The 27,750-nt window shown below is 47.8% G+C and overlaps 2 protein-coding genes across 11 annotated transcripts in view; one reads left to right on the top strand and one right to left on the bottom strand.

Annotated features, from left to right (window-relative positions):
- The window catches only part of RNF214 (ring finger protein 214), a 44,700-nt gene extending 29,898 nt beyond the window's left edge, over positions 1-14,802 (top strand). For 5 of the 6 annotated variants that reach the window (XM_074335436.2, XM_074335435.2, XM_074335434.2 and 2 more), the window contains one exon: positions 783-8,477. In XM_074335436.2, coding sequence (XP_074191537.1) covers positions 783-848 — 66 coding nt within the window. In that variant the 3' untranslated portion in view covers positions 849-8,477. Of the gene's footprint in view, positions 1-782; positions 8,478-14,175 lie in introns of those variants that run through there. The other variant, XM_074335433.2, reaches the window with a different exon arrangement.
- On the bottom strand, positions 3,487-27,076 carry BACE1 (beta-secretase 1). Of its 5 annotated transcripts, none has more exons than XM_074335442.2 (9): positions 26,327-27,072; positions 11,223-11,311; positions 9,504-9,720; positions 8,880-9,017; positions 8,099-8,176; positions 7,019-7,120; positions 6,516-6,665; positions 6,089-6,260; positions 3,487-5,464 (listed from the first exon to the last, which is right to left on the bottom strand). In XM_074335442.2, exons 1-9 carry the CDS (start codon positions 26,585-26,587, stop codon positions 5,223-5,225), a joined length of 1,449 nt encoding a protein of 482 aa, XP_074191543.2. In that variant the 5' UTR covers positions 26,588-27,072; the 3' UTR covers positions 3,487-5,222. The 5 variants fall into 5 exon arrangements, with proteins under 5 accessions (XP_074191543.2, XP_019569181.3, XP_074191542.2 ...); XM_019713622.3 differs by having other exon boundaries at positions 8,042-8,176; positions 26,327-27,071; XM_074335441.2 differs by lacking the exon at positions 3,487-5,464 and having other exon boundaries at positions 5,844-6,260; positions 26,327-27,076.
- Positions 27,077-27,750: the final 674 nt, after the last annotated feature.

Raw genomic sequence — 27,750 nt, 5'->3', positions numbered from 1 at the left:
AATTGTGGCCTAAACATCAGCAGAATTCGGAATGATGGCAGCTAGGCTCTCCCACGCCTTTTACTCTGTTCCTTTTAAGGGACTGGATAAGCAGTTCACACTGTAGCAATTCATACTAGAGCACTTTCTTGGAAAACTGACGATAAGGTACACATATCTAACTGTTGTTTCAAATATGACATTGTCAGGAGACTTTGCTTAAGTGAGAGGAATGGAGTAGGGAACCCAAATATGAGATTGGTAATTCCATGAACAGAATAGCTTGAAGGCCTGCCTGTTAGAGATTATCTTCCCAAACTGACTAATTAGTCCCATCTCTTATTATGTTACCAGGCAGACTTAAGTCTCGTAGCAGCAGGAATGATTCCTTTGTTTACTATTTTATTTTGTTCATTTTGTTTTTCCAAGAGGTAGAAACTGAATTTACATCTAAATTCTTGGTAAGAGGAAATCCTGATTAAGACTTGAGAGTATGGGTGTTACCAGATGGAGGTTCATCTCACCCTAAACGGAGCATGAGAAAGAGCAAGGCTAGATGTTCAACAGAAAGAGCTTGACATCCTATTAGCTGATTGTTAGTGTTCCCGTGAGAACAGGCTTACCTGCTCTGAAGATTTTTTGAGGGGTAAGAGCCCAAGGAAATGGCCCTTCGAGTTCCCCACAGTGAGAGCTTCTCTGACTTAGCCAACGTCCCTTAGACCTGGTGACCCTTAATGGCGCTCCCTCTCCTCCTTCGTCCATCTTTCCAGATAAACCTGAGGTATGTCTTTCTTTCTTTCTAGTGTATCAAATTCTGGGCCCAGACCAACACAAATGACACTTGTCCCTTTTGTCCAACTCTTAAATGACGGACCTGACTGGGGAGGAAGAAGAGGAGAAACTGATGTGAACAGGAAGCGCGGGTTCAACATTTCTAAAACTCTATATTTATACAGTGACATATACTCATGCCGTGTACATTTTTATTATATAGGTAATGTGTGTATAGAAAGTCTGTATTCAAATGTTCGTAAATGAAAGTATGTATATTATGCAGAAATGTTCCCTTCACCTTGCAGTTCCGTTGAGGAATGCAGATTGTAGCTAAGATGTTTAGTTTAGTGTTGAAATTATGATATTCTTGCCTAGGGCTGTTTTCAAATACAATATAAAAACTATCTAGGAAGCTGCTGTTGCTCTAAGGCCATCCTGCTTTGATTTGGCTCAACTGCTAGTCCATTTCCTTAAGGCTCATGTATGCAGATTTGAACCCTGGTGCTCACCCGCGGTCCAACCAGATGCCTTGCTTACTGAAAGCCTCTGGAAGCCTCAGTGATATTCTGATGATTCTGCTCCAAATAGATAAAGTGAGACTGATTGAGGAGAAAAAAAACAATGTAGCCCTAATAGTTTGACTTTTCATTGACTATTTTACTGTGTTAACGCTCTTATTTGTACATTGACTTCAGGTTTACAGAATATTCTGTTTTACATCAGCAAAATTCACAGTCCAAGAATAACAACATAATCAGGTCATGTTTCCCCCACACCCCTGTCCACCCTACTTCCTCGATAGTCATCCCTTTAGAAACTAGCACAGTCTACAGGTCTTCTCTGCACCAAGCCATCCCGTGCCACCACTGACTTGCCCAACCTTGTGAAGTCCTCATCTCTTCTCCTTCACTTCTGGTCTCCTAGTCGAACTGACCTCCTCCCCCCTGAAGGTTAAGGCAGCTGGTTCACAACCAAGTTGTTTGGTGACCTTGGGTGAGCCCCAGGCAGGCACTGGGGGTGAGGAGATGTCTGTGCAAAATTACTTTTAGAATGATCTTGGGATGCTGGGTTTTAATTTTTGAAGCAAGAAAGCTATGAGGGACGTTTCCTGTCCTGGGAAAAATGGAGACCAAAGTGATGTGAGGGCGGGAGGTTGGGTTTCAGGTTTATAAGTCATTTGTTCTATGGATAGCTGTCTGGAATTAGATAATTTTTCCACCTCTGCTTATTGAGTACTTCTAGTTTTTAGGTTTATACCTGGGAAGGCTGTGACTCCATTAGGCCTTTGAGTCTTTTCCTATCCTTTTCTCTTTACTCCTACCAGAAATGGCTTCAGCATCCTTCTTTTTTGGAATAAAAGAAGTATAAACTAAGTGTTAAATTTCTAAAAATTAGCTCCAGGGGAAGGACATTATTATATTGCCAACAGCTGAATTTTTCCCATTCTGGGACCTGGAAATGCTTATTGGCACTAGCAATACATATCAGGGTAGCAAAGACTTTTCCTTTAAGATCCATCTAAATTCTCTCCTCTCTGTTTTGGTTCCTCTTTTCCTTCTTTGTTTTTCACCCTTGCCTGTCAGCTCTCATGGACATATTCTTTCTCCTGTCTCGCCCTACTTGCCCGGTTTATTGACTGGCATCTGTGTAAGAGCTGAGTTTCCCAAGGACCTCCTTGGCGTTTTGTAGGGTGATTGAAATGGCCTCGGTGCACTCCCCTCTGTAGAGATTAGATGACTCACTTTCTTTGGTTAATGAAATATTAATGTCTCCCGTTTGGTAGCTGTCACGATCAGGGAATGTGGCAAAATGGAAGACCAGTTCCTTTGTTTTTTTATTGGGGGGCGGGAAGATTCATTTTTTATCTTATAATCTTAAGATTTTATTTCCCCTCAACTTTGTAGCAGCCCTTGGGCCACCTGCAATATTTTTCAGTATCTCTTGAAAATTTAGAAATTAGAAATGAATATAAAGAATATTCTGTTTACTTTCCACAAATCTTTGAAGCCAAAGAAGTAGAGTGAAAAGGGAGGAAGTAGGGGGCTTAACTGCTTCCTAGTGAAAGCCCTTGAAAGCCAACTATAGCAGGAGGACCAGTGTTTTGGAGAGTTGTGCTTGGGAGCTGGGGCTTCATTGTTGCTCTTTTCTCTTTCTTGTTCAGGATAAATCAGAAAACAGTACTGAAGTTTTGGCTACCTTTGTTCTCCCTGTTCCTTCTTCCCACTGGCCTGCAGTGGTAAAAACCATGCAGACCAATGGGAAAGGCCCCTAATGCAGTGAGTAGAGGTGGGACAGTCATTTTTCTGGAGTAGAATTTAAAAATAGAGATATAGAATACATACTTTTACAAGCAAGAAGCATTTGTCAAGATTTTCTTTTTTTTTTCCCCCCACTTAGTGTTTATAGTTTCAGGGTAGAAAGGAAGTAACTGTAAAGCACAAATTTTCTCCTGAAAGAAAAGGTGACGTTGGAACTTACTAATGAAGGGGTTGGGTTCTATGCCTTGGAAAGAGCTGGGGAAAAGGCAGTTTTCCACAACATGGATAGAAATTATAAAGCAGAATGTGGCATTTTTATTTTACGGTAGCAATTCTGGAAGTTTATTTACACAAAGTTCCGAGCTGGAAGTGGACAGTCTCCAGTTTTCCTGTCAGTCTTTGTGGTTATGGGGTGTTCCCAGTCAGCCAATGCAGCACCAAGTGCAGGGGAATGAAGAGAATCCAGATCAAAACCTGTGACTCAGTATTCTTGCTTTATTGGTTTATGGCTTGTGGGCAGCTGGCTGAGGCCAGGATCTCCAGAGGCCCTCCTAGTATTTCCGTCTCGCTCATCAGGTAATTCCACACTTGGCAGGTCCCATACCTGGAAGCAGTGTGTTGACCACATAGGAAGAGGATCCAGTGGGTATGCTAGGAAAATTGAGCTCTTCCCACTAACACTGGTGTCATACTCAACTGTGTTAGAACTGATTGGAAATGAACTTGGTCCCCAATACCTAGCGCAAGAACCAGCCTGGGGTACCCGAGTACAATTAGGATTGGGGAGTAGAGAGCAGGACAGGGCAAAAGGATGGCCTCCACTGAGGGGCTCCTACGGTAAAGGAAGTAAGGAAGCCCTGAGGCTGCCATCCTTTCTCCAGGCAGCCTTGATACTGAAGGCGATGATGCTAGAACCAGGAAGCCCTGTGTTCCTGACACTCTTGGTATAATACTTGTGCCACTGTGGAGTGCCTCAGCCAAATGAATGGAGGGGCCATTAGAGAGGCTGAGAAAGCAGTGAAACTGCTCTGTGTTATGTAAAGATCTTACTACAACTTAACAGCTGAAAAAGAAGAAATCCAGGCAGGAATATACAGCATCACCCCTATACCTGTTGAACGAATCTTCAGGAGTTAGGTAGGAGAGGTCCTCTGTCTATTCTTAGCACCTCAGCTGCAGAGCTCCAGAGGACTAGGGATTTGGGGGAGGGAGCGAAGACATGTGCAGGAAGACGGAGCCCAGCCATGCTCTATTTCCTGTATTCCAATTGCTTTCCCATAGGGTAACTGGGGCTTGGGGGGTTGGGTTATTTTAATGCTGCCTAGCATATGTAGAGCAAAGCATTCAGGTGGAGACCAGTGGAATTAATCACGTAGAAATTCATTTTTTTAGATCGAATTTCTTAGTGGGCACTTTACATTTAAGAGCTAAAAAGAGCGTTTTGGCTAAATAAGCCCTTCTTCCCATCTCACTTTTGGTTGGGCTCCAACCTCAGGGAAAGAAACATTGGGAAGTAACACCCATCTTACCAGACGGATTCTGTGTTGGAGATGAAGTCTAAAACTGGGACTGGCGAGTGGTCATGTTTCTGCCTTTTCTAGCTTTAATCCCCACTGTTGCCTGGCTTTGTACTCCCTCTCCCCCTCCTCTTCCAACTGCCCCCATTTGTACAAATATTCAGTGTGATTATTTTCTGTTTAATTCAAGAGGCAACCTGTGTACCACTGTTAGACTTGTTGATACAGTTCCTATCTCTAAAGCCAATAGCAAAGTGCCTTTGGCCAGCAGGGAACAAGATGGGCCCTCTCTCTGCCGGGGTACTGCAGACACACACCACTGGGGTAACCTGGGTGTGGTGCCAGTACTTCGGGAACTCAGAAAAGAAGAATACTTTGGGTTGGAGAATTGAGAGGGATGGTGGGCAAAGGTTCAGGGCTGAAGTTTCAAGCAGCAGAATTTCCCAGCTCTAGTTTGAGGCGACCAAGAGTATTCCCACCACCAGAGCGTGTCTTTCTTCCCTCTCCTGTTTCCTACGGGTGCAATCCCTGTAACCCACCTTGCCAGATTTTACTTTTCTGTCAAGGCAGAGGCATGTGGTGGGTGGGTGAGGGTCCTGAGGTGCTCTGGCCACAGGTGCCATCCATGTCTCCTTGTGACCAAAGAAGCACCCAGCGTGGTCCAAGGGAATCTCAGTTCTCCCCATAGGCCTCCTCACTTCAGCAGGGAGATGTCATCAGCAAAGTCATCGTGCTGATGGCGCAGACAGCGGAGGCAGCGCCACTGACACACCATGAGGCAAAGTGGCAGCATGAAGAGGGCGCAGATGGCCGCCATGACATAGGCTATGGTCATGAGAGTTGACTCATCTGTCTGTGGAATGTTGTAGCCACAGTCTTCCATGTCCGGGGTGACAAAGGGGCCTTCCACTGCTGCCGTCCTGAACTCATCGTGCACTGGAGAAAGGGCAGATGTGAGTGGGCAGGGCTCATTGTGAAAAAGCAGTTTGTGTTATACAACAAAGAACTTCCTCATAGGCCTTGAAATTAGCCCCTGAGGAGGCTTAGAAAGCCAGTGCTAGGTGGAGACATGTCTGTCTTCCCAGCTCACTGGGAGCAGCAGCCTTTTCCTGTATACCTAGTATCTAGTAGGAATGATACCTAAAAGTCAGTTGTTCTGAGTTGACTAAAAACCCAGCCCCATATATACACAGTAAACTCACCTGCTACTGCAGAAATCCAGTTGCAAGACCCTGCTGCCATTCTGAAGTAGCATTCAACCTCACCATACAGCAGCTGCCAGGGTCACTGTAGGCTCAGCCTGCTGCCCTTGGATCTAGAGCTTCCCAAGGTGCCAAACAGCATTTGCCACCCTGGGCCTCCAACAAAGATTACCGATCCAGGCAGGGGTTACTATGCCAGGCAATACAACAAAAGCACAAGCACTGACACTAGCTTTTGCACAATATGTTGACTGGCTCGAGGCAACTGTCACTACCTCCCAGACTGACGGGTCCAGGTATCCTGACTGCTGGACAGGGAGAATATGGATAGACTGACCCCACACCCTGGCGCTCTCACCATGGCAAGCACTGACAGCAAAGCCAATTCGTTTGCGGGCCCGATCAAAGACAACGTAGAAGCCCTCCATGATAACAGCTCCCATGACTGTGCCTGTGGATGACTGTGAGATGGCGAACTTGTAACAGTCGTCTTGGGACGTGGCCACGTCTTCCACTGGCCGCAGGTATTGCTAAGGATAAGGAATCAAAGAGTGAGAGTATGTCTTCCTCTCTTCCTCACTCCATCCTTTACCCCACCTCTGCCTTCTAGGCCACTCTTCCCTTTGTCATCGCTGAACTCTGAGGGGTTGGTTTTTCCAAGAGCTCTTTACCACTGGACACTTAGCTGTTTTGTCTTCCAAGTTCTGGGAAGCCATGTCTGCTGACGGTCCTATATGTACTTTGTCCTTTCCCTGGGGTCCCACGGACTCAGGTTAGGGACATACCTGTGGAAGGATGGTGATGCGGAAGGACTGATTGGTGACTTCACCCATTAGGTAGAGTGAGATGACTGGGAAAATGTTCCAAGGGGTGGTGCCTGCTTGCCAGCACACCAGCTGTTCCCCGAGCCAAAAACCGTCTGGGAACTTCTCCGTCTGTTGGGAAGAAAGGGAAAACAGTGAGGAAGCAGCCTCTTTTCACCATCTTGCGTCTCCCATTTTCAGATAATATTTACTGGGCCCTTTTAGTTCCTTTTCCTTGGTATATCCAAACTGGGGAAAGCTGAACTGAAACCCAAGAATTAGAGGACGAGAGCCGGAGAGTGAGGCCAAAGCTTTACACCGGGGGGTTATGTGATGAGCAAACAGGCCCATGAAAGAGAACAGTTTTAAAGAGCTCTAAGTAGAAGTGTTTGAAGGTAGACTTTTTGGCTCTTTTTGAAGAATATGACTCTCATGGACTCCTCTGCCTCTGTCATCTCTGTACCCCTGTCCTTATCCCGACTGACCGAGGAGGCTGCCTTGATGGATTTGACTGCAGCTTCAAACACTTTCTTGGGCAAACGAAGGTTGGTGGTGCCACTGTCCACGATGCTCTTGTCATAGTTGTACTAAGAGGGAGAAGGGAGGGTTAGAATCGTCAGGAGCCTTTTCTGATGCCAAGCTCTGGCCAGAGTCGGAAGGGTGAGTCTGACTGGGGGGTCTTGCCTGAGTTGGCATCCTGGCTTTGCCACTTCTTAGGTGTATATCATCGGGCAAGTTACTGAACCTGGGTGCCTCAGTTTCCTCATCTTTAAAATGATAATAGTACCTACCTCATAGAGTTATAAGGATTAAATAAATTAATACATTTGAAGTGCTTAGAATGGTGCCTGGTACACAGGAAGTATTTAGTAATATTAACTCTGTCTTGGGTGGGCAGACATTCTCCACATCTTGAAAATAAAAATATCCTGTATAGCAGTTTTAAATCTATTCTAACTTAGCATACATTAAGAATCTAGATAAGGAAGACCCAAATGGCTTAGCTGCCATTTATTGGGTACTGCTATGTGCCAGGCATTGGGATAAAAACTGCATTTTCTTTATCTTCACCACAGTCTTTGGAAAGCTATTTTTACCTGTTTTGCAGATGAGGAAATTGAAACACAACATAGTAACTTGCCTAAGGGCAGAAGTTAGTTAGTACATGGCAGAGCTAGAAAACCAGGTCTACCTGACTCCAAAGCCTGACTCTTACACTATATCATATCACACTGCCTTGCAAATAGTTTGCCCAAGGCCATAAAGCGAGGCAGTGACTAGGGTCCAGACTAGACCGTAAATCATGCAGTCCCTGTGAAAGCCCCTAGCTCCAAAACCCAGGTCCTGCTGTGTGACCCTTACACTCCTGACTATTGTAGCCTCAGCCCCCAGCCTTTGCGACAGGTCCTGCACCTCTGCCTGTCCTCCCAATCTCGTAACCCAGGGTCTGACCTCACACTGTGCGGCCTCCCCGCTTACCCCTCCTAGTTCCCCCTTGGTGTTATTACCTCCTTGCAGTCCATTTTCAGATCCTGTCCATTGATCTCCACCCGCACAATGATTACCTCATAATACCACTCCCGACGGATGGGTGTGTACCAGAGGCTGCCCGTGTACAGCGAGTGGTCAATACCCCCAATGATCTAGGGAGAAAAAGAGGCAGGTACCCGAGTCCCAGCACAGAAGGACGGCAAGTCACCCGGAGAGCAAGCAATAGGACCAGTCATTTCTGGGGATGGCAAGGCTCCCTATAGGTCACCTTTCTCATCTTCCTGCATCTAATCAAATCAAACCCCAAGTGACTTACAGTTTCTTAAATGTATTAAGAATGTGTTCAGGGGAAGAGACTTTCCAGGAGTTTTAATTATTTGTTTTAGAATCACTCAGCCCTTGATGTGAAGTTATTTAAATCTAAACTGGCACAATAAATGTTGAATGAATGATTATTTGCTTCTGTTATAAATTTTTATTTTCCCTGCTTGTTGGAGATGGAGAACCATTCACCAGTTGCCCTAATAAATTAATAAATAGACTTTTAAACTCCTTATACCTCTGCCTTCTGATCATCAGACTGAATAATTTTAATATAACAGGTCTTATTTTCATTTCCTTTGAAACTTTCCTAATCATCTCTGATCCTTTCCAAGGTTACTATAGGTGCCTTGAATTCTTTCCGGAATAATGCAAGGAAGAAAAAGATGGAAAAAGAAAAGTGGGGGGTGGGGAATATAGAGACTCTAAATAGTGGAGCCCAAGACTGTGCTGTAGCCTTGGCTGGAGGGGAGGCAGATGGTACCCTTGTCTCCGCCCAGTGCCAGGCCCTCCACTCCCCTAGGACCTACTCACCATGCTCCCTCCAACTGAGGCCAGCACTTCTGACTGGTTGAGGGGGAAGCCAGCGCCACAGAGCTGCAGGGAAAAGAGGTTGGGAACGTGGGTCTGCTTTACCAGGGAGTCAAAGAAGGGCTCCAGGGAGTCGTCGGGCTGTGACAGAAAGAGACAAGGAGTGAATCATCACACAGAGGGCCCTAATGGACTTAAGCCAGCTTCCTGCCTACACTGGAAGGCGAAAGCAGACTTGGGGGACGTTCCTTGGCAAAGACCATCTTGAGGTACTGAGATATGGCAGAGAGAGGGTTAGCAGGAGACACTGGCAATGAAAACAGGAAAGTACTGATGGGCCCACAGATCTACATGAGCTTCAATCCCCAAGTGCCTAACCTGTTTCAGATTTATGGGGCCCGCTTATTCTTAAAGATCTTAGAGTCAGAAACCACAACCTATTCCTGTACCTATCACAGCATCTCCCACTATAGTTTTGACCTTTATTGGGATGGTTCAGACTGCCACCCTATGCCCCGAAGCTGATTTGTATCTCTCCCTTAGTTCCCTCCCCTTCCCCAACTCCGTCCCTGTGAGGTGTGCAGTGTGCAATATGCAGACACTAGGCATAACACTTGTTCCACTCACCCTGGCGATCTCGGCATAGGCCAGCCCCAGGATGCCTTCCCAGTTGGAGCCGTTGATGAAGAACTTGTCTGATTCAGTGATGGCAGCGATGTTGGCACGCACAGTGACATTGGGGCCATGGGGGATGCTCACTAGGTCAGTGCCCAGCTCCCCCTCCCACTTGCCCTGAGTGTAGGGCACATACACACCCTTCCGGAGGTCCCGGTACGTGCTGGACCTGTGGAAAAGGAGGCAGAGATCTGTGCATGCATAGCCATGACAACTGGTATAGGGATCCAGCATCAGTGACTCTCAAAGCTTAGCCTTATCAGGGGCATCCTGATGAAGAAGATGCTTTCAGGCTGCTCAGCAGAACTTAGGGAGATCAATCACCTGGCACAGAATGTGAAGTGACCTTGCAAACAGATGGGACGACCTACTGCTGGGGCTCGCTCTCCTGTCTCCACAGCTCATAGTCCAAGGTCTTGACCTCCGGCCCTACGAAGAACAAGCCTACGCTTTGTGTATTGTGCTTGTTACTGATGAAGGGACAGCTAAGTGGGCATCTCTTCCCCCCCACCCCCACCCCTGGCTCCAGCAAACTCCCAGAGAAAAGGAGCCATTGACTCTCTTGGTGCCCTGGGACGCAGTGGTACCAGCTGAGTGGTAGAGAAAGTGCCAGGCGGGGTGAATGTGGAACCTCTACAAATTCTTCCAGAGAAGGGATTTGTGCAAGCATCTCAGTAGAGCATGTAGGTATTACACACCACACTTGTGTGAAACATGCTTATCAACGTGTGACACCCTGACCTGGGTTTACTCAGAGCTTGTGTGTGTATAATGGGGACAGTGACGGGACTGGGACAGGGACTGAGCGTGAATTCCGTTTCACTGACCGTAGCAGGCCCCACTCCCTGAATGCTTCCTCCAGATGGGAAGTTAAAGGGGAGGCAGCCTGAGAAGGCAGGAATCGGGGAAAGTGGCTTTGCCAAGAACAGGATTTAAGCCTCTTACTCACATGTTTTCACACACAAAGAGATGCCTCAGAGATGAGATGTCCTCACGCCACTTCCTGCTTTTATGCTAAGGGGACTCCCAGGTCATCCCTCACTGCCTCTCTTACCTTGAAAACCCACTTCAACTTTCCCTTCCACCAGTTAGCTAAGTCCAGCTGCTGGAACTCTGGGTGGTGCAGGGAGGAGACATTGAAGCTTCCAGCCCCTGATACTGGCCCAGGCAGTGGGGTTTATGGAAGGCTCTTTCTTCACTTCCGTGAACTGTGCAAAGCCACCAAGAGCGGCCCCTGGGTGAGAACACAGCAAAGCGAGCTGTCATTGCAGTCTGCTCAGCCTCGGCTTAGTTGGTGTTTCCAGAAAACAGAGCCACTGAGGGGATGTGGGAAGAAGTCCCTCTGCCTCCCCATTCAGGAAGAGAGAAGGAGACCCCTGAGATGGTTTGAGAACTTTGGGGCTGCTCTCCTTCCTGCCTTCCCTCCCGCAGGAAGCTGCCTGGTCTCAGTACGGGAGAACTTCCGGGCTGCCCCTCAGCTTACCCTTTCCCATAGTACACCTCAAATCCACCCCCACCCCACTCTTCTTTTCTGGTCACTATTGCCTTCCTTTCCCTTCCTCTGTCCCTGCAGGAAGAAAGTATCTGAGGAGCTAGTCTTTCTCTCTCCAGCCCTCTCTCTGTCTGAACACTTGGGAAGGGTTCTTCCCTTCAGCTCTCCCCAGGACTCACAGCTGCCTCTGGTAGTAGCGATGCAGGAAAGGGTGGGGGGCAGCCCCCACTGCAAAGTTGCTGCTCCCTGTGTCCACCAGGATGTTGAGCTGTCAGAGAAAGGGGAGAGAAAGATGTTACCAGCAGGCGGCTCTGGAGCCACCACCTCAGTGCCCTTCATCCCACCAGCCACAGTCTCCCTCTGGAATGTCCAGGGCGAAGCTTCCATGAGGCAGGACTGGACAGACCCGTCCAGTACCACGATTGCAGACAGAACATGCAGTCCTATGGCATCCTCAGCGTGGCCTCAGAAATCTGTGTCTGCCTCTGTCTTCTCTGTAGAATCATAGCATTTTCTATGTCATCCAAGCCACATTATCTGTGTGTGTGGGTGTGTGTGGTGTGTGTGTCATCTCCATTCCCAGCTCTCTCTCTCCCCTGAGATTGCCCTTAACTTACCTTGTGTACCTGGCTGATTCTGTCTTCAGAGCTTGCCCTTTCCCCTCCTTTTCTCGTTCTCCTAGGAAGTACATCACTCAGCAGGCAGCCTGGCTTGTCCCCCTCCAGCTCAGAGAGGAGCTATTCTAGGAGCTGGCACTGGCCAGGGGAGTCGTGGGGGACCATAAGGGCATGTTGGTACCCACATGTGTCTGACCCTGCCTGCCAGAATGTGGCTCCTCATGAAGGACTCCCCTTCTGTCTCAGAGGTGACATAGACCTGTCTGAGTCCTCCTGTAAGAAACGGTGGGGAGCCAGGGGCCCCATCTGTTGTCCCATCTCATCAGGCCCTGGTTTCGGCTAAATGAAGATGGACAGGTATCTTTTCGGTGTTCCTCCTAGCATCTGTGCAGCTCCTTCTAGCACCCCTTCTGCTTGTCGCTCCTTCCTCCTTTGATGGCCTGACCTTTCCCTCAGTCGGTCCAGAGCCATTTTTTGAATGTCTACTACGTCCTGACAGGCAAAAAGAGGGAAAGCCCTGTCCTCAGAAGCACAGTCATCTGGAAAGTGAGTCTTGCAATCTTGCCATGTCCACCAGCCTCAGCTTCTTCCTGCTCACTTCTGTATCTTCTCTCCTTGGTGCAGTCAAATCAGCTGACCTCAGTTTTGGTCCAGCTCTGAACTTGTCACCTTGGGCAGGTCACCATGCTTCTGTGGGCTCCAATTTCCTCCTCTCTGCCAGCTTCTTCCTGCTCTCAGTGGTCCTCTGTGGCACTGCTGACCGCACCTCCCCCAACACCTGCTCAGGCTTCCTGGCCTCCCCGTGTCCCCCAAGACACCTCTTCACTGTCACACCGCTCTCTGACCCTGCCTCTGTCCTCTTTCCTGGACCCCACTCCTGGCCTGATTCCCATTTCCCTCCGTGCCCTCTTCTTGGACTCTTCCCTGTTCTTCTCCCTGGTCACTGAGCAGCCACCAGCTCCAGATGCTATGTTTTCAGAGAGAATAAATAAAGCTGGAGGCACAGCAGTTCAGATTTCAATCAACCAGGTTAATTATTAAAAAGGCTCCTTCACCCACCCACTCCCCAGGATCCCCCCCACCACATGCCAGGACTCTGCTCCCAACACCAGGTTGGACTCTTATAGGCAGGGGTCCCTGCTATCACAGGACCCCAAGGAAAGAGGGTCTCCTTCGCAGCCTTGGTCCCCATGGCTGTGCAAGGGAGAACTGCCTGGAATGTGTGCCTGGCCGGCTCTAGGAAAATATGACCACTTTTCACACTGGAATTGAGCTTTTATCCGGGGGCTCTAAGTCCCAGCTGTTGTAGGCCCCTCCTCGTCCCCACTCCTCCCCTCTCCTGTAAACAGAGAGACTCTCTCTGCAGGCCAGTCCCTCCCCAGCCAGGAGGCCCAGTTAGTACTCTCGCTGCCCTTCCATTCTCAGCCTGTCTCCTTGTCTGAGGAAGGTCGCCCCTTTCACCTCAAAAAGGGGGTCAAGCCCAGGGAGGAATGACCCCCTCCACTCCCTGCCCACTCAGCCCCTAACAGGAATTCAGGCCACTACTGCCCTCCCTGCCTCCCCTTTTCCACTCTCACAAGGAAACGTGAAATCAAAATAAGCAGTTACGATTTCCTCCTGAGCAAATGTCCGACTGCCTGTCTGCCCTTTGCAGTGCGATCCTGCTTCTGAGAGAAATGATTTCTGGTCCTGTCCTTCAACATTTCTAGTGTGAGCCCCCTGGGGGGCCTCCGCAGAGGCCTCCTACAGGGCAGGGGCCTTTGTCAACAGAGCAACTACACTCACCTTGAAACGGCAGTTGAGGGCAGCTGGAAAAAGGAAAATAGTGGTGGAAAGTTTCCATGCTGCCACACTTTCTAAGCAGACACCCTAACCTCTTACCTCACCCGACAGAGGCCATTAGATGGGACCTTCCTCATCTCCCACAACCAGCCATTGCAACCTGCCTGCAGCTACGCAGACCTCTCCTTTCTGTCAGCTGTCCCTCCGGCTGGCTCCAGAGCAGACTGCCATCTAGGCTTGGGAGCCAATTCCTTCCTCCCTTCTCAGGCACCCCACCCTATTAATTATCCCTGTCCCTCAAATCCTTCAACCACCATGATGTTTCCCCCAACCCAACTCCCACCCTGAAATCTGATTCTTCCTATTGGCATTTACAAATGCTTGAGTTTATTCATTTAAAAAAATTTTTGTAATCTCACATCCGCCTCCAACTACCTTCTCTCCCTTCACAACCAAGGTCTCAGCCAAGCTGTCCCAGTCACGCCTCAACCCATTCTACAACTGAGCTTCGCCTCTATTTCTCCCTCCACTATAAAACAGCCCTACTACAGTTACCAATGATTTCATGTCACCAAATACAAAAGACATTTCTCAAATCAGGCCTCATTTTGCTTGACTTCTCCAGAGCATTCAACACTGCTGACCCCTCCCTCTTTGAAACACTCTTCCCTGCATCCTACCCCGTGGTCATCCTCCCACCTCTCTGACCATATCTTCTCTGTCTACTTTGCAGGCTCACTTCTCAAGCCTTGGATTTGGCCCTCTTCGTCTCCTGCTGGACTGTCTCCCTTAACCGTCTCACCCACGGCTGTAGCTGCAGTTACCACCTGTATGCTGACGACTCCTAAGCTTATAGCTCTAGCTCCTTCCCCTCCTTTGAGCTCCAGAAGCACATAGGAACCACGTCAGTGATGCCCCAAGTTCAGGATGTCCCAAGCTGACCTCACACAGTCCTGCACATCGTTCTTTCCCCAGTGTTCCCTGTATTAGTGAATGGCATCATCATCCACCTGCTCCATCAGTCAGCAACTTCAAACGCATCCTTCCTCTTCTTCACATTTCTATCCAACGCCTCAACAGGTCCTGTTCAATTAACAGTCTTAAAAGTCTCTCGAATGTGTTCATTCTTGCCATCTCCCCTGCCACCCCTAGGCTAAGCTATCGTGATTTCATCCTGGAATATGACAATAACTTCTCAAGTGGTCATGGCATAGCCACCACCCGTTACCTCTCCAACCTGTTTCTGCACTGTGGCTAGAGTGATTTTTTTTCAAAGTGCAAATTTGACCATATTAACCCTCTCCTATGTCAATGGTTTCCCTTTGCTATGAAAATAAAAACTTAAAGTGTTTACATTTTCTACAGGGCCCTTCATGGTCCAGCCCAGCCTCCATATCCAGCCTGGCTTGTCCCATACTCCCCCAAGCCCTCTGCCTACTGGCCACACTGGCCTTGTTTCAGGTTCTCAAACCAGCCATGGTCCCTCCACCCAAAGGCTGTTGTTGAACAGGCCATTTATTCTGCTAGACCATCCTTTATTCCACCTGCAGTTTTGTCTACTCATCTAGCATCCTTCAGTCTGAGCTCAAAAGAGACTTCCCAAGGGAGAAACACCAGGTCATATTCTCTTGCTAAAATGCTTCCATAAAACGTGCCACTCTAATTTCACATTTACTCTCACATTCCCTTGTATCTAATTTTTTTAAAAATTCCTATTGTGTTCCTAGCGGATATCACAGTGCCTGGCAATAAATCTTTCTCGAACTAATGGATAGTTAAAGGAAAGAAAGCGGGAAAGAGCTAATCTACCCTATACTTTGGGTAGGTGAGGAAGGGATCCCTTAATGACTCCTGAGCTGGGAGCTTTAGGTTGTAAGTGTGGCTCTATCTTAGACCTGCCTTCCTCTCTCCAGGCTCCCTGGTTTGACACAGGATGTAAGTCTTCAGGCAGCCTGGAGTCCTGGAGCCATCTTACTTTTCCCCCTTCCCTTGGGGCTCTGCCAACTCAGGAGTCTCTGTAGCTATAACCCTTAGATGCCCAGGGGACCGAAGCCTGTGGGTCAGGCCTAGGTCAGTGCAATCACTTAACAAACAAATGTGCCCCTGGGGCCTCTGAGGGAAGGCAGCTTCATGGTAAGTGCTAACAAACCCCACTGGGAGAGGCACACCTGCCCTTTCATCCTGCAGACAAGGCTCTAGAGTCTTCAGATTAGATCTTGGCTGAGGAGATAGGTATGGAACTGGTGAGTTTAGGGTAAACTGTGTTCCCTAAATCTTAGCTCTACTAGTAGACAGTGATAGCTCAGACACTTCAGGACAAAAAGGGCCTTCAGGAGTCATCTGTCCATTCACCTGGAGAGATGGGGCTCTTTCCAGTTCTGAAAGATCTCTAGTTATTAAGATCTACAGCCTTTCTTGGTAGTCTATGCCAGAGTCTTACCAGTTTTGCAAGCCTCTGGGGAAAGGACTTTCACTCTAATTCTTTCTACTTCTAATTTTCCTAGTCTATTTCCTTCTGTGTGGGCCTCAGAGTTGATGAGAGAAGAGCTCTTACATATATGTATAACAAATGTTTTAGCTAAGCTGAGATATAGACGCCTTTCTTCCGTTTTACTGAGGAGGGAACTGAGACCTAGAGTAAGCAACGTGAGCCATCTTACACAGTAAGCCACAAAGCCAGGACAAGGATCCATTGGTTCTGACTAAGCCCAAGTCTGCTCTTTTATCTCCTTGACCTTCCTATCTCTCTCATTTGGAAAGGAAGTATATGGAAGGTTGTTACACTAATGAATCACATCCCCTGTATCCATGCCCTTATGTCATCCCCTCTTACACTGACTCTGGGCTTGGCCACTTGACGTGCTTTGGCCAGTGGGACATAAGTAAAGAAGGTTTGATAAGTGCTTGTCCATTTGGGGATTGCCCTGTTGGAATGCTGCCCTGAAATTGTATGTGAAGAAGCTCAGTCTTTCCTCCTTGAGGATGAAAGACGTCATGGGAAAAGAGGGCAAGCAGGCCTGGCTTGGTTTGGCCCCCAGCTGACCCACCAACTGAAGGCAGCCACATGAGTGAGGCCAGGAAAGACTTGTATAGAACCACAAACCAACCCACAGAATCTCAAGAGAAAAAATGGCTCTTTTCTTTAGCCACCAAGTTTTGGAGTAATTTGTTATACAGCATCAGATAACTGATACAAAACTATCTGAATTAAATCCCGGGATCCTTGACCTTGCAGACATCTAGCCAGGTCAACTCCACTGAACATCTCTTGTCACTTTGCCCCTTTGTCACAAGCTTCTCGTGAAGTTTCTCATAGCACAATGATGTTTCACCTGTGTACCTTTGCATATGCTGTTTTCTTTGCCTGAAATGTGCTCTTCCTATTTTGTCTAACTTCTGTTCAACTTTCAAGTCACAGCTTATACACCCCAAAGGTCTTGCCTTGATGCTCTCAGCCAAGATTAGATTCCTCCTCTTACAGATCCTCAATAACACCTGTGCTTCTTTGTATATCACTCATCAAACTTTTGATAATGTATCTAATGCCTGTGTGTCCCACACACTGTGAGCTCCACAAGAGTGGGAGCACATCTGTATCCGTGTTAATAAATTCTCACCTGGCCCTCAGGAGGTGCCCCATAATGATATTTTTCAACTAACAGTAATCACCTGATTTCCTGCCGTTCTTTGTGACACTCCGGACCCTTGCCATTAATTTTCAGCCCCAGGGTCTTTGAAGGGGTGATTTTCAGTCTGGTATTGTGCATGGCGACAATGACAACTGACACCCACTGTCATGCAGGGTGTCATGTGGGGTCTCTGGTCCTGCTCCCCACATAAGAACCCAGGACATGGTGAGGCCAAAAAGGAACACCCACGGAGCCATAGGTAGGGGAGTCATACCACTATAGTCTCACTGGCGGCTGGGTTGGAGACACAGGAGGCAGGAGCCACATGATCCACAACCTGCCGTCCGCTTGTCTCTGCCAACCAACCTAACTTGCTAACTGCAATCCACCTCTCTGCCACACCACGCCACTACACCACCACACTACACCACCCTGTGCTAGCTTAGCAGCGGCAGTTATATTAGTGGCCAATGGCTCACTGGTTACAACTAGCCACAGCTGATGGCCACCCAATCACAGTTGATGGCCATTTACTACCTGAGCCAGCACCTTTCCACGTGAGGCCGAGAGCCTGGATACTGCACTCCTGGCTCTGTCCCCACACCCATCTTACACACACAAGTTGACTGAATACACGCAGGTGCTTAGAGCAGTTACAGTGACATCAGGCCTCCTTGCTCCCAGAGCCTTCTGATCCAGCTTCACCTGCTTTTCTAAGTGGATGTTCCCAGACCTGAACTTGACCAAAGCTGAGAGAAGGGGGCAAGGAAGGACATGCGATGCCTAATGTCAGCAGCTATGGGTGCTGAGGGCCAGCAGGGCACATAGCTCCTGCCTCAAACTGAGTCCAGTGGTTGGCAGCTGTCCAGGTTCCTCCCACCTTGACTGAATCAGCTGACCCAATGGAAATGGACTCCTTTCCCCAGACATACCCCCCGCCTTCCACTTAGATCTCCAGGATGCAGCTGGCAATCAATACCTGGGAGCAAGCAGGCTGCCAGGTTCCCCACCTTGGGCTGGGTTTTTGTTGTTGTTGTTTTTTAAGGAATCCCACGGTGGCTGGGTTATACCAAACCTTGTTTAGTGCACCCTTCCTCCTTTAGATTTAGGACGCTCCATTTCCCCCAGCCTCAAATCCAGCTCAATTAACATTTATCAGTGCTTCCGATTCAAATGAGATGCTGGATATGAAAGATCAAAAAATACACATGTCTGTTCTTAATGATCAGGTCTAATAAAATAATTTTTCAAAAAAAAAAATTTTAAGCAGCAGAACCCTTTCCCAGTGTCATGCAGGATCCCAGTGTCCCAAAGAGAGAAAAAGCAGAGATGTTCTGTTTGAAGGAGAGGTTTCACTTCCTCTGTGTCTGTCTTGTCCCCACGATGGTTCTTGGGGCATCTCTTTAGCACCTTCAGCCTCCACAGAACCCACGTGGAAAACCCCCAGTCTGTGCAGTATCACTGCTGCTAAGTGCCTGCGTTTCCTTCTCAGACAGTAAGTCCTGCCTGATGTCTAACCATGTCCCACCCGCAGGTGACAGTGGCTTTAATCTACTCTAGGTCTGTCCTCAGTTGAAAATGAAGCTGACCTATGGCATAAGCCCACTTTCTCCCATGGCACCGGGTCGTGCTCAGCACGTAGGCTTGTTTGCTCGAGCCATTGGGAGATACCAGGTTTCACTTTTTGTGCTCCTTGGAAAAGACTGCACAAGCACTGGAAAAGAATAATTGGTGAGGTTCACTGACACCAAGAGGCCAATCAGGAAGACAGACAGCCTGGGCACAGTGGCATCACAGTGGGTAGGTGACAGGATAGCCAGCCGTAGGCCGTAACATTTCAGAAGGTCTGGTGAAAGGATTGGCTGGGGTGGGAGAGGCAGGGAGCTCAGCCAGTTTGCTCTGGGCTTTGTCAGAATCTGTGAGAAAAAAGACCTAGGAGTCCGGCTGCCCCACTCAGCCCCTAGGACTACTGGTTCATCGTTCTCCTCAGAGCGTGCAGGACCCACTGGCCACAGCACCTGAGGATGTGGCAGACGAGCATCAGTGAAGGGTGCTTCCCGGCTCGCTGGGCCCATGTTACCAGGGGAAGCTCCAGGCAGCTCTAGGACAGGGGAAATGGTCTGGCTCCTACCCAGACCTCTCTACTGCCCAGGCCCCCACGAAAGATGGCTCCCAGCAGACGGAGATGTTAGTTTTCAGGTAGGGGGTTCTCCCTGGGAGATGTTTCTCTTCCTGGATTTCCAACCAGAATTTTCTGCTTAGTTCTTTATTAGAGATACAGGAGAAGGGTTCCTGACCTTCAACCTTAGTGAGAGGGCTTTCTCATTGCCTCTAATCCCAGCTGAACTCTTTCTTTCCTGACCTGAGGAAGAAGAGAAGTGTGTGACAGCATGAAGGTCCTAGCAAGCGCCAATGTGCAACCTGAAGCCCAATCCCAGGCCAGCCAGTTGTCTCAGAGACCGGATGACAAATGTGGAACTGGGATCCACCGGCTTTGTCTGATTTGGAGGGTAGGTCTTTGGGTTCAATTTTCAACCTTTTTAGTACCAGAACTCTTAACACAAAAAAAAGAAAGGGAGGGAGGGAGGGAGGGAGGGAGGGAGGGAGGGAGGGAGGGAGGGAAGGAAGGAAGGAAGGAAGGAAGGAAGGAAGGAAGGAAGGAAGGAAGGAAGAAAGAAAAGAAATATAGCTTGGAATTCCACTGTGTAAAAACAATAAAAGATGAGCTATTCTGGGAGGGCTGGGAGATTTGGGGGCAGGTAGAAGTGGGGGGTGCTTGGTGATAGGAAGGGTGGACGGTACAGAGTCTTGCCTGTTTACCTTTCTCCTTCCCTTCTCCCTCACCCTTGTGGTTCCTTTACAGAATTGTACAAACCACAGTTTTGAAAAACATTCTAGGCATGGGAGAGGAAAACCACTTGGCCCTTCTTGGTTTCTGAGACCCTGAACCCTCATTGTTTTCTACTTCTCTGGTTCTTTCCTCTTGTTTCCTTGATCCCTAGTCTACATACAATATGCTTTCTCTAATTGTTTTCCTTTTTTTCTCTCCATTCTCTCCAAGAGTAATTCATTTGCTAAGTTGGCTTCCACAACCACCTCTGCAGGTGACTCTGGGCCTATCTTTCCAGTTATAACTTCTCTCCTGGTTTCTAGATTCCTAGTCACAGGTGGTTGCTGGATCCATCCACAAGAATGGTCCAATGGCATCTCAAGGTCAATCAACATGTCCCAGACTGTAGAACACTGGAAAGAACCCAGTATTTGGACTTGCACTTGAACGTGGAATCCAAAGACCTGGATTTGAACCCCAGCTTTGTTCTTCCTTAGCTGAGTAACTTTGGGCAAACCACTTAATCCCTGAGCCTCAATTTCCTCATCCCTGAAATGGGCATGCTAATACCTATCCCTTGTAATTAAAGCAGAATAATACACATGGAATTTTGGTAAATTGTGCTTTAAAAGCTTGCTACTTTTGCTGTGTTCCTTGACACAAACACAGTTAGAGAGGTTGAAAGGAGGGAAACATCTTCTTTTCCCTTTCCCTCACCAAGGGCAGAGACCGCCTGGGTCAACCAACATGTGAATGCTGGTCTCTAAGGACCTGTCCTTTCCGTCCTCACTGCCACCGTCCTCTTTCAGGCTCTTCGTATCTTAACTGACATCCTCCTCTCATGCTCTAGACTATCCAAGTTATCCTCCACACTGACGTTGTTTTCCTAGATCCCAAAACACACTAGATCATTCTCTTTCTCATATATTTACAAGGACTCTCTGCTGCCTCTAGAATAAAACCCAAACTCCACCCAGCCTCACATCCAGACCACATCTTCCAGCTTCTTAGCATAGCTCATGCCTCTCTTCATGAAGTCTTCCTCCCCACCTCTCTCCAAATAGCAAAGCTTTCTCCTCTTTCTAGGCCATATGCAAATGCTACCCTTTCAAGCAAGCCTTTCCTAACGCCCTATCAGAAGTAACCACTTCTTTCTCTGTACTTCCAAGACTCACCATTCTTCTATTTGTACCGAATGCATTTGACCTTGTATGTTATTTAGGTGTTTATATGTCTGTGTCTCACACCATATAGAGAACTCTCCAAGTGCTAAGATTACTATGACATTGTTTTTCTCTTCCGCACACAATAGGTGTTCAGCAAATATTTGTTAAACTGAATCGACTATCACCAGATTTCAATCCTAACAATTAAATTATTATCCTGTATTTGGATAGTGATGCTCATACCATTACAATGAGATAACATGCTTTTATTTAAGGAATAAGAATAAAAATACTTTCACCAACAGCTCCAGTTCTGTACTTACAATTGCCCAACAACAGTTCTATTTAAATGTCTTACAGTTTATTTATTCATTCACTCGACATTTTTTAGGTGCATGTTCTGAGCCTAGTGTTGTCATAGATATTAGATAAGGAGAAATAAGACACTGACGGAAAACAAAAAAAATTTTAAAGACATTGTTCTCAAGAGCTAGACTTTTTATCAGGGAAACACACAAAAACGTTTATAATACATATGGATAAGTGTGGTAAGGGAGATATGAGAAGGCGTCATGGGAGAATGGAAGAGGGGTGTTCATGATAAACTCTTCTTCCACAAGCCACACAAATAGGTGTCATGGTATAGCAGGAAGAACAATGGTGACACAGGGCCTGCCACCTTGCCAACTGCTTACCATTTCAGTTTCTATTTCTTCTGCTAGAAACTGTGAATGATAAGAATATATATATATATAGAGAGAGAGAGAGGCATGGGGGATAGTATCTATGACACACACACTCACACACACACACACACTCACACACACACAGAGGGTGCCAAAAAAATGTATACGCATTTTAAGAAAGGAAAATATTGTATTAAAATTGTAATACGAAAAGGTTGGACAATTAAGTTCATGAACTTTCCACCGTGTAAGTGCACGTACAATGAATGATGCTAGCATTCATTTGATTAACGCCAACTTTTGAGCGAACGTCATACTACACATTGCCATTTTGATTCAATTCGACTTTGAAAAGCAATACATAGATAACAACTTTTAAAATGTGTACATTTTTTTGGCACCTCCAGTATATCTATATCTATATCTATATCTATATCTATATCTATATCTATATCTATATCTATATCTATATCTATATCTATATCTATATCTATATCTATATCTATATCTATCTATTTATCTATCTATCTATCTATCTATCTATCTATCTATCTATCTATATATACGCATATATATGTATAGATACTGTGTTTCCCTGAAAATAAGACCTAGCCGGACAATCAGCTCTAATGCATCTTTTGGAGCAAAAATTAATATAAGACCCAGTCTTATTTTACTATAATATAAGACCGGGTTATTAATATAATATAATATAATATAATATAATATAATATAATATAATATAATATAATATAATAATATAATATAATATATACCGGGCATAATATAATATAATACCCAGTCTTATTTTAATATAAGACCCGGTAATATAATATAATACAATATAATATAATATAATATAACATAATATAATACCTGGTCTTATATAATATGATATAATATGATATAATATAATATAATATAATACCGGGTCTTATATTAATTTTTGCTCCAAAAGACGCATTGGAGCTGATTGTCCGGCTAGGTCTTATTTTCGGGGAAACACGTTATGTGTGTGTATCTACATACATGTATATACTGTAAAGAACAAAATTATGTATACTATATTTTAAAAACTTTACATAGACCGCAACCATAGATACAAGTATATATTTTATACAAGTACTGCTGAGCTATCCCCTCCTGCCAACTTGCCTATTCCACTAAATAGTCTTGTTCTCCTCCAATTCACCCCAGATCAAAATCTCAAAATCATCTTTGACACCTTCTTCTTCACCCTTCACACCAATGTCACCAAGTCCTGTCCATCTGCCTTGTACTGTTCCTTGCGTCCTGGTCTTCCCTTTCCTCTTCATCTTATCACAGCCTCATGCCGTCCTTGTCATAGGGCCTCACCCTGGGACCATGTGACAGAACCTCCTGCCTCTGTACCTCTCAGTTCTGTATTTCACCTTGCCTGGTGGGCTCAGTTCTTTCTAAAATTCAGATGTCTCTTCCTAAAAGATTGCTTTTCTTATGCCATTCTCCTGCACAAATAAATTCAGTTTTCCCCTTATATCTGCAGAATAAAGTCCAAATCTTATAGCTTGACATTTAAGGCTTTTGGCAATTTGGCTCTATCTTATTTATCTAAAGCTGTAACATTCACTGGACTGGGTTTCTCATTGAATAAATATGCCTAAGCCCAAATACACATGACTCATTCCTCCATTCATTGTGACCTCTCCCGTTCTAAGGGACCCGGTCTAAGGGAGGAAAGAAGTGGACATACAAGTAAAGTGCAATTAAAGTTTGGTGAAACAAGTGCCATTTCCCCATTAGGAATGGACTCCCTCCTCCTCGCCATCCCTCAAGACCATGCTCACACACCTCCGTGAAGCCTTCCCTGATTTAGCCTCCTCCTGAACACGTGCAGCTCTCATTCCTTGTACTACTGTAGATCAGTGCTTCTCAAACTTGAGATACAGCCCCTGAGATTCCAACTCAGTAGGTCTGGGGTTGGGCCAGAGAATTTACATTTCTAACGGGTTCCAATGACAAGGGTCTGGGGATCTCACTTTGAGTACCACTGCTCTGGATTACCTTGTATCAGCACTTGCACTTTTACTTGCACACTAAACTCTTTATGGGCAGAAATGTAAGTTCCATCTCTTTGTGCATCAGCCCCCAAACCCAGCAATTAATTGCATGGCACATAGAAAGTGCTCACTTTTAATTGTTCAGAGTACTCTGCCATCAGCATTCTTATATGGTGCTTACAACAGCCCACCAGGCAAGGTGAAAGGGCATCCCTCCTGCAGACTGCCAGGGAGAGAATCAAAGTCACTGTAGAGCAGACACTGGCTGGCGTTGGTTCAAGTTTGAAGTTGTAGGGCAAGCCACAGTCCTTCAGACTGTGGTCTCCCCAGCACTGGCTTCTGGGGCTGGTGTTGAATTTTAAGTCCACTTTCCCCTTCTAGGAAGGAACGGGAAGGAACTGACATTTCTTGGACAAATACTCTCTCCTAATTTCTGGGCTGGGGGATGTAGGCATTATCTCATGGGTCCAGTGAAGTACAGTAACTGGTCCCCCAGTTCTACATATGTAAAACACAGAGGCCCAGAACACCCAAGTTTTTAATGCTTCATTGCATAGTACAGAAGAGGCACAAGTGGCCAGACAAGTTAGGAAAAAGTGATTTCATACTTATTAGAAGTCAATTATGTGTACAGGTGCATTGTTCTAAGTGCTTTCACCTACATACCGTGTTTCCCCGAAAATAAGACCTAACCGGAAAATAAGCCCTAGCATGATTTTTCAGGATGACATCCCCTGAATATAAGCCCTAATGTGTCTTTTGGAGCAAAAATTAATATAAGACCCGGTCTTATTTTCGGGGAAACACGGTAGTCTCATTTAACCCTCAAAATCACCTAACAAAGGTGATCTCACTTCACCCATATTTTAAAGGGAGGCAATAGCCTCAGAAAGGTTCTATCATTTGCCCAAGACCACACAGCTGAGAAGAAGAAAAGCTGGAATGCCTGGTCTGTCTGACCTCAAAGCCCTTGTTGGCTCCACAGCCCTGTTCTGTGCCCATGCCACAGGGTCTACGCACAGTTTCCACAGGACATCACGGTACCAGGGCTCCACAACCCCTGATCCCTGACAATACCTGCCACCCTGGTGGGCCAGGCAGCTGCGGGCCTGGATTCAGGCTCTATCCTCACAGTGAGAACTGACTGGAGAGTCTGGCGAAGTTGTGGTGCACAGCAGAAAGGAGGGCTGAGAGGGGGAGCCCAGAACCTTGGATCAGCCGGAAGGCAGGAGGGCCTGGGTGGCATGGGCCTAGGAAGGCTTTCTTCCATCAGGTAATTGGGAGGTGGAAGCTTGCGTTTCTCCCAGATCCAGTGTAAGAGCTGTCTGAGAAGTCCAGGGAAGTATGGCTGTTCCTGCTACGCATAAACACACTCCCACCTTCACAGACCCTCCCAAGGACAGGCCTCCTGCACACAGATCCAGGGGAGGGGTTGGCTCACAAAAACATGCGGGCTCAGATTCAAGGTGACACACACCAGCACACACAGAGCCATCTGCCTCCTATGCCCAGACTCACCCACAGAGGAGGCAAATGTGCACAGAGGTCAGCCACAGCAGCACATGGAGGGCTGCTCATGCCCACACTCCCACCCACCCGCAGAGATGCAGAGGGTGCAACCTCCACCAGCCACCTTGGAGGTACCTGGAGGATTGTCAGGAAGGATGGGGAGAACTGGTAGTATTTTCACCATCATTGCCATGTTCCCCCCACACACCCCTCCCTCCACACCCTGTTCCCCTCCCCAGTACCTATCAGCTCATGGAAGGAGTCTCATACTTAGAAGGGGGCTCTGGCTCCTTTGCTGCGATTTGTCCTTTCCCCAGGCTCAGATCAGCCCCCTCTGGCCTGTGCTCTGGAGGCTTGGGAGCATGGGGTGGAGGAGGGGCTGGAGTGCAGATGCAAAAAGGGAATGGGGGAGGAGGAGGGAAGGGTTGGGGAAGGCAAGAGTCTGTCCAGGGCTTCTGGAGGTCAGAGAAGCTCAGACACCTTCCTTTGCTGTCTCTGTGGCAGCCCGGACAGTGGGAGAAAGGGCCTGATCCAACTCATGCCAGGATACCTTGGTCGTCAAGGTGCCAGGAATGATGATGGAAACCCTGACTGCAGAACACCAGAGGAGGGGATAGGGTTGGCTGACCAACATATGGAGTGATGGGGTTGCAAGATCCAGGCTGGGCCAAGGCTGACACCTGTTCATAGTGTCCCTTGCGGCTTGGACCCTTCCCCAGGTCAGGATCCCTGCACTGAAGTGTTTCTTTTGCCCTGAACCCTTACTGAAGGGTGTGTATGTAAAATGGGAGTAAAGGGAAGGCAGTCAGGCCAAGGAGACTGGGAAGCCTGTGAGGGAAAGGGAGGCAGGAAAGGGGAGCTTTGGGAATGACTGCTACCGATAGGACCCCAGAGGACAGGTTTGGAGTGAGTCTCTCCTGCCCACAGCATCCAGCCACTTCAGCAGGGGCCACCACGCTGCATCCCCAGCCTGCCTCCCCTCTGCTCATGCAGGAAGGAGGGTAGGGCTGGCCTGGCGACCTTACCGTCTGTGGGGGGCTGCCCACGGTCATCTCCACGTAGTAGCCCTGACCAGATTTGCCCCTCAGGTTGTCCACCATCTCCACAAAGCTTCCACTCCGGCCAGGCTCCTCCAGCTCCTCGTCAGTGTCCCGGGGAAGCCTCAGCCCCAGGGGGGTCCCCCCAAGCCCGCTCCGCAGAGGTAGCCTGATGCCAGGCTGGGTGCAGTGGGCAGGGAGCACTGCCGAGCCCATCCATAGCAAGAGCCAGGGCAGAGCTTGGGCCATTGTGGGCCCTGGCCTTCAGGCCCTCGGGACTCACTCGGGGCCCACGTCCGTCCCTGTTGCCTGCCCCCAACTCTGGATGCTGGTGGTAGCTTCTCAGGAGAGAGAGCTGTGTGGCATCGGGGCTGCAGAGCTTGCAGGCCCTTGAGCCAGCCCCCGGTTCAGGCTGTGGGTATCAGTCAGGAGCAATCCGCAGAGAGAAAGAAAGGGGAGGAGATGGATCCTGGCTACATCTGGCCAGTGGCGTTCAGCCTCAGCATAGGTCTGGGAGAGGACGGCTTGGAGCCCCCAGGCAGCTGAGAGGGGCGGGCATGGCAGGTTGGCAGTGGCTGCTTTCCCGGTCCTCCTGGCAGGTCGGCAGTAGGAGGAAAAGGCAGGGGATCTGAGCTCCTGCGGCTGCGTTTGCAGGTCAGGCCACCATAATCCAGCTCCCAGCTCCGAGGAAGGCTGGGGAGGCGGAAAGACTTGTGGCGGCGGCTGTCAAAGCCAAGGGTTTTCGCTGTTCCCTGGGATCTCTGGGAAGTGTAGTCTTCCCAGAACAGGCAGCCCAGCTTCCGGAGCTGGTGAGGGGTCTGGGATGCCCTCTGCCGAGAAGGAGTCCACCCTGCAGGACCCTGGCAGACAAGGTTGCATTGATCCTGGCAGGATGGGAAGGGCCATTAGCGTAGAGGGGCAGCAGACCTCTCATTCTGTCAGTTCTTCATTCTGCATTTATTGAGCACCCACTGTATGCCAGGCATTCTGCCAGGCTACAGAGAGAAACAAAATGCACATGCACCATACAAAAGGAGTAGGGGTTTTGGGGACATCTAGAGGACTTGGGAAGACTCAGTGGAAGGAGGTAGTATTTAATCTGAGCCTTAAAGAATGGATGGGATTTCCACGAGCACTGTGGCCAGATGAGAGCCAGTCGGGTCGTCTCCCGCTGGAATCTTTCAGTGCCTTTGATGATCTACCTGCCCTCAGCTCCCTCCCACATGCTGTGAATCCTTGAGACCCTCCTGATTTCTATGCTGTCAGTCACTAAGGGTGAATGGCTGTTGTCAGCTTTTAAAGTGTTATCACTCCAGGAAGTATATATATATATTAACTGGTAAAAGCTTAAGATGAAAAGCTTTAGAGCTCTAATAGCTTAAAATAGAAAAGCCATATGATTCTATCAACAT

Source organism: Rhinolophus sinicus, chromosome 14 (genome assembly GCF_057876585.1).
Source record: "Rhinolophus sinicus isolate RSI-liver-muscle chromosome 14, RSI-T2T, whole genome shotgun sequence".
Taxonomy (NCBI): Eukaryota; Metazoa; Chordata; class Mammalia; order Chiroptera; family Rhinolophidae; genus Rhinolophus; species Rhinolophus sinicus.
The sequence above is the reverse complement of the archived record's forward strand: the minus strand, read 5'-3'. Positions and strand labels throughout refer to the sequence as shown.

Excerpts from the sequence above, each read along its gene's own strand:
- BACE1 (XM_019713621.3), bottom strand. The coding sequence starts at position 26,587 with ATGGCCCAAGCTCTGCCCTGGCTCTTGCTATGGATGGGCTCGGCAGTG. Across the intron at positions 9,018-9,503 it reads CCTATGCCGAGATCGCCAGG|CCCGACGACTCCCTGGAGCC; the intron begins GTGAGTGGAACA and ends TTTCTGTCACAG. Across the intron at positions 8,177-8,879 it reads CCTCAGTTGGAGGGAGCATG|ATCATTGGGGGTATTGACCA; the intron begins GTGAGTAGGTCC and ends TTTTCTCCCTAG.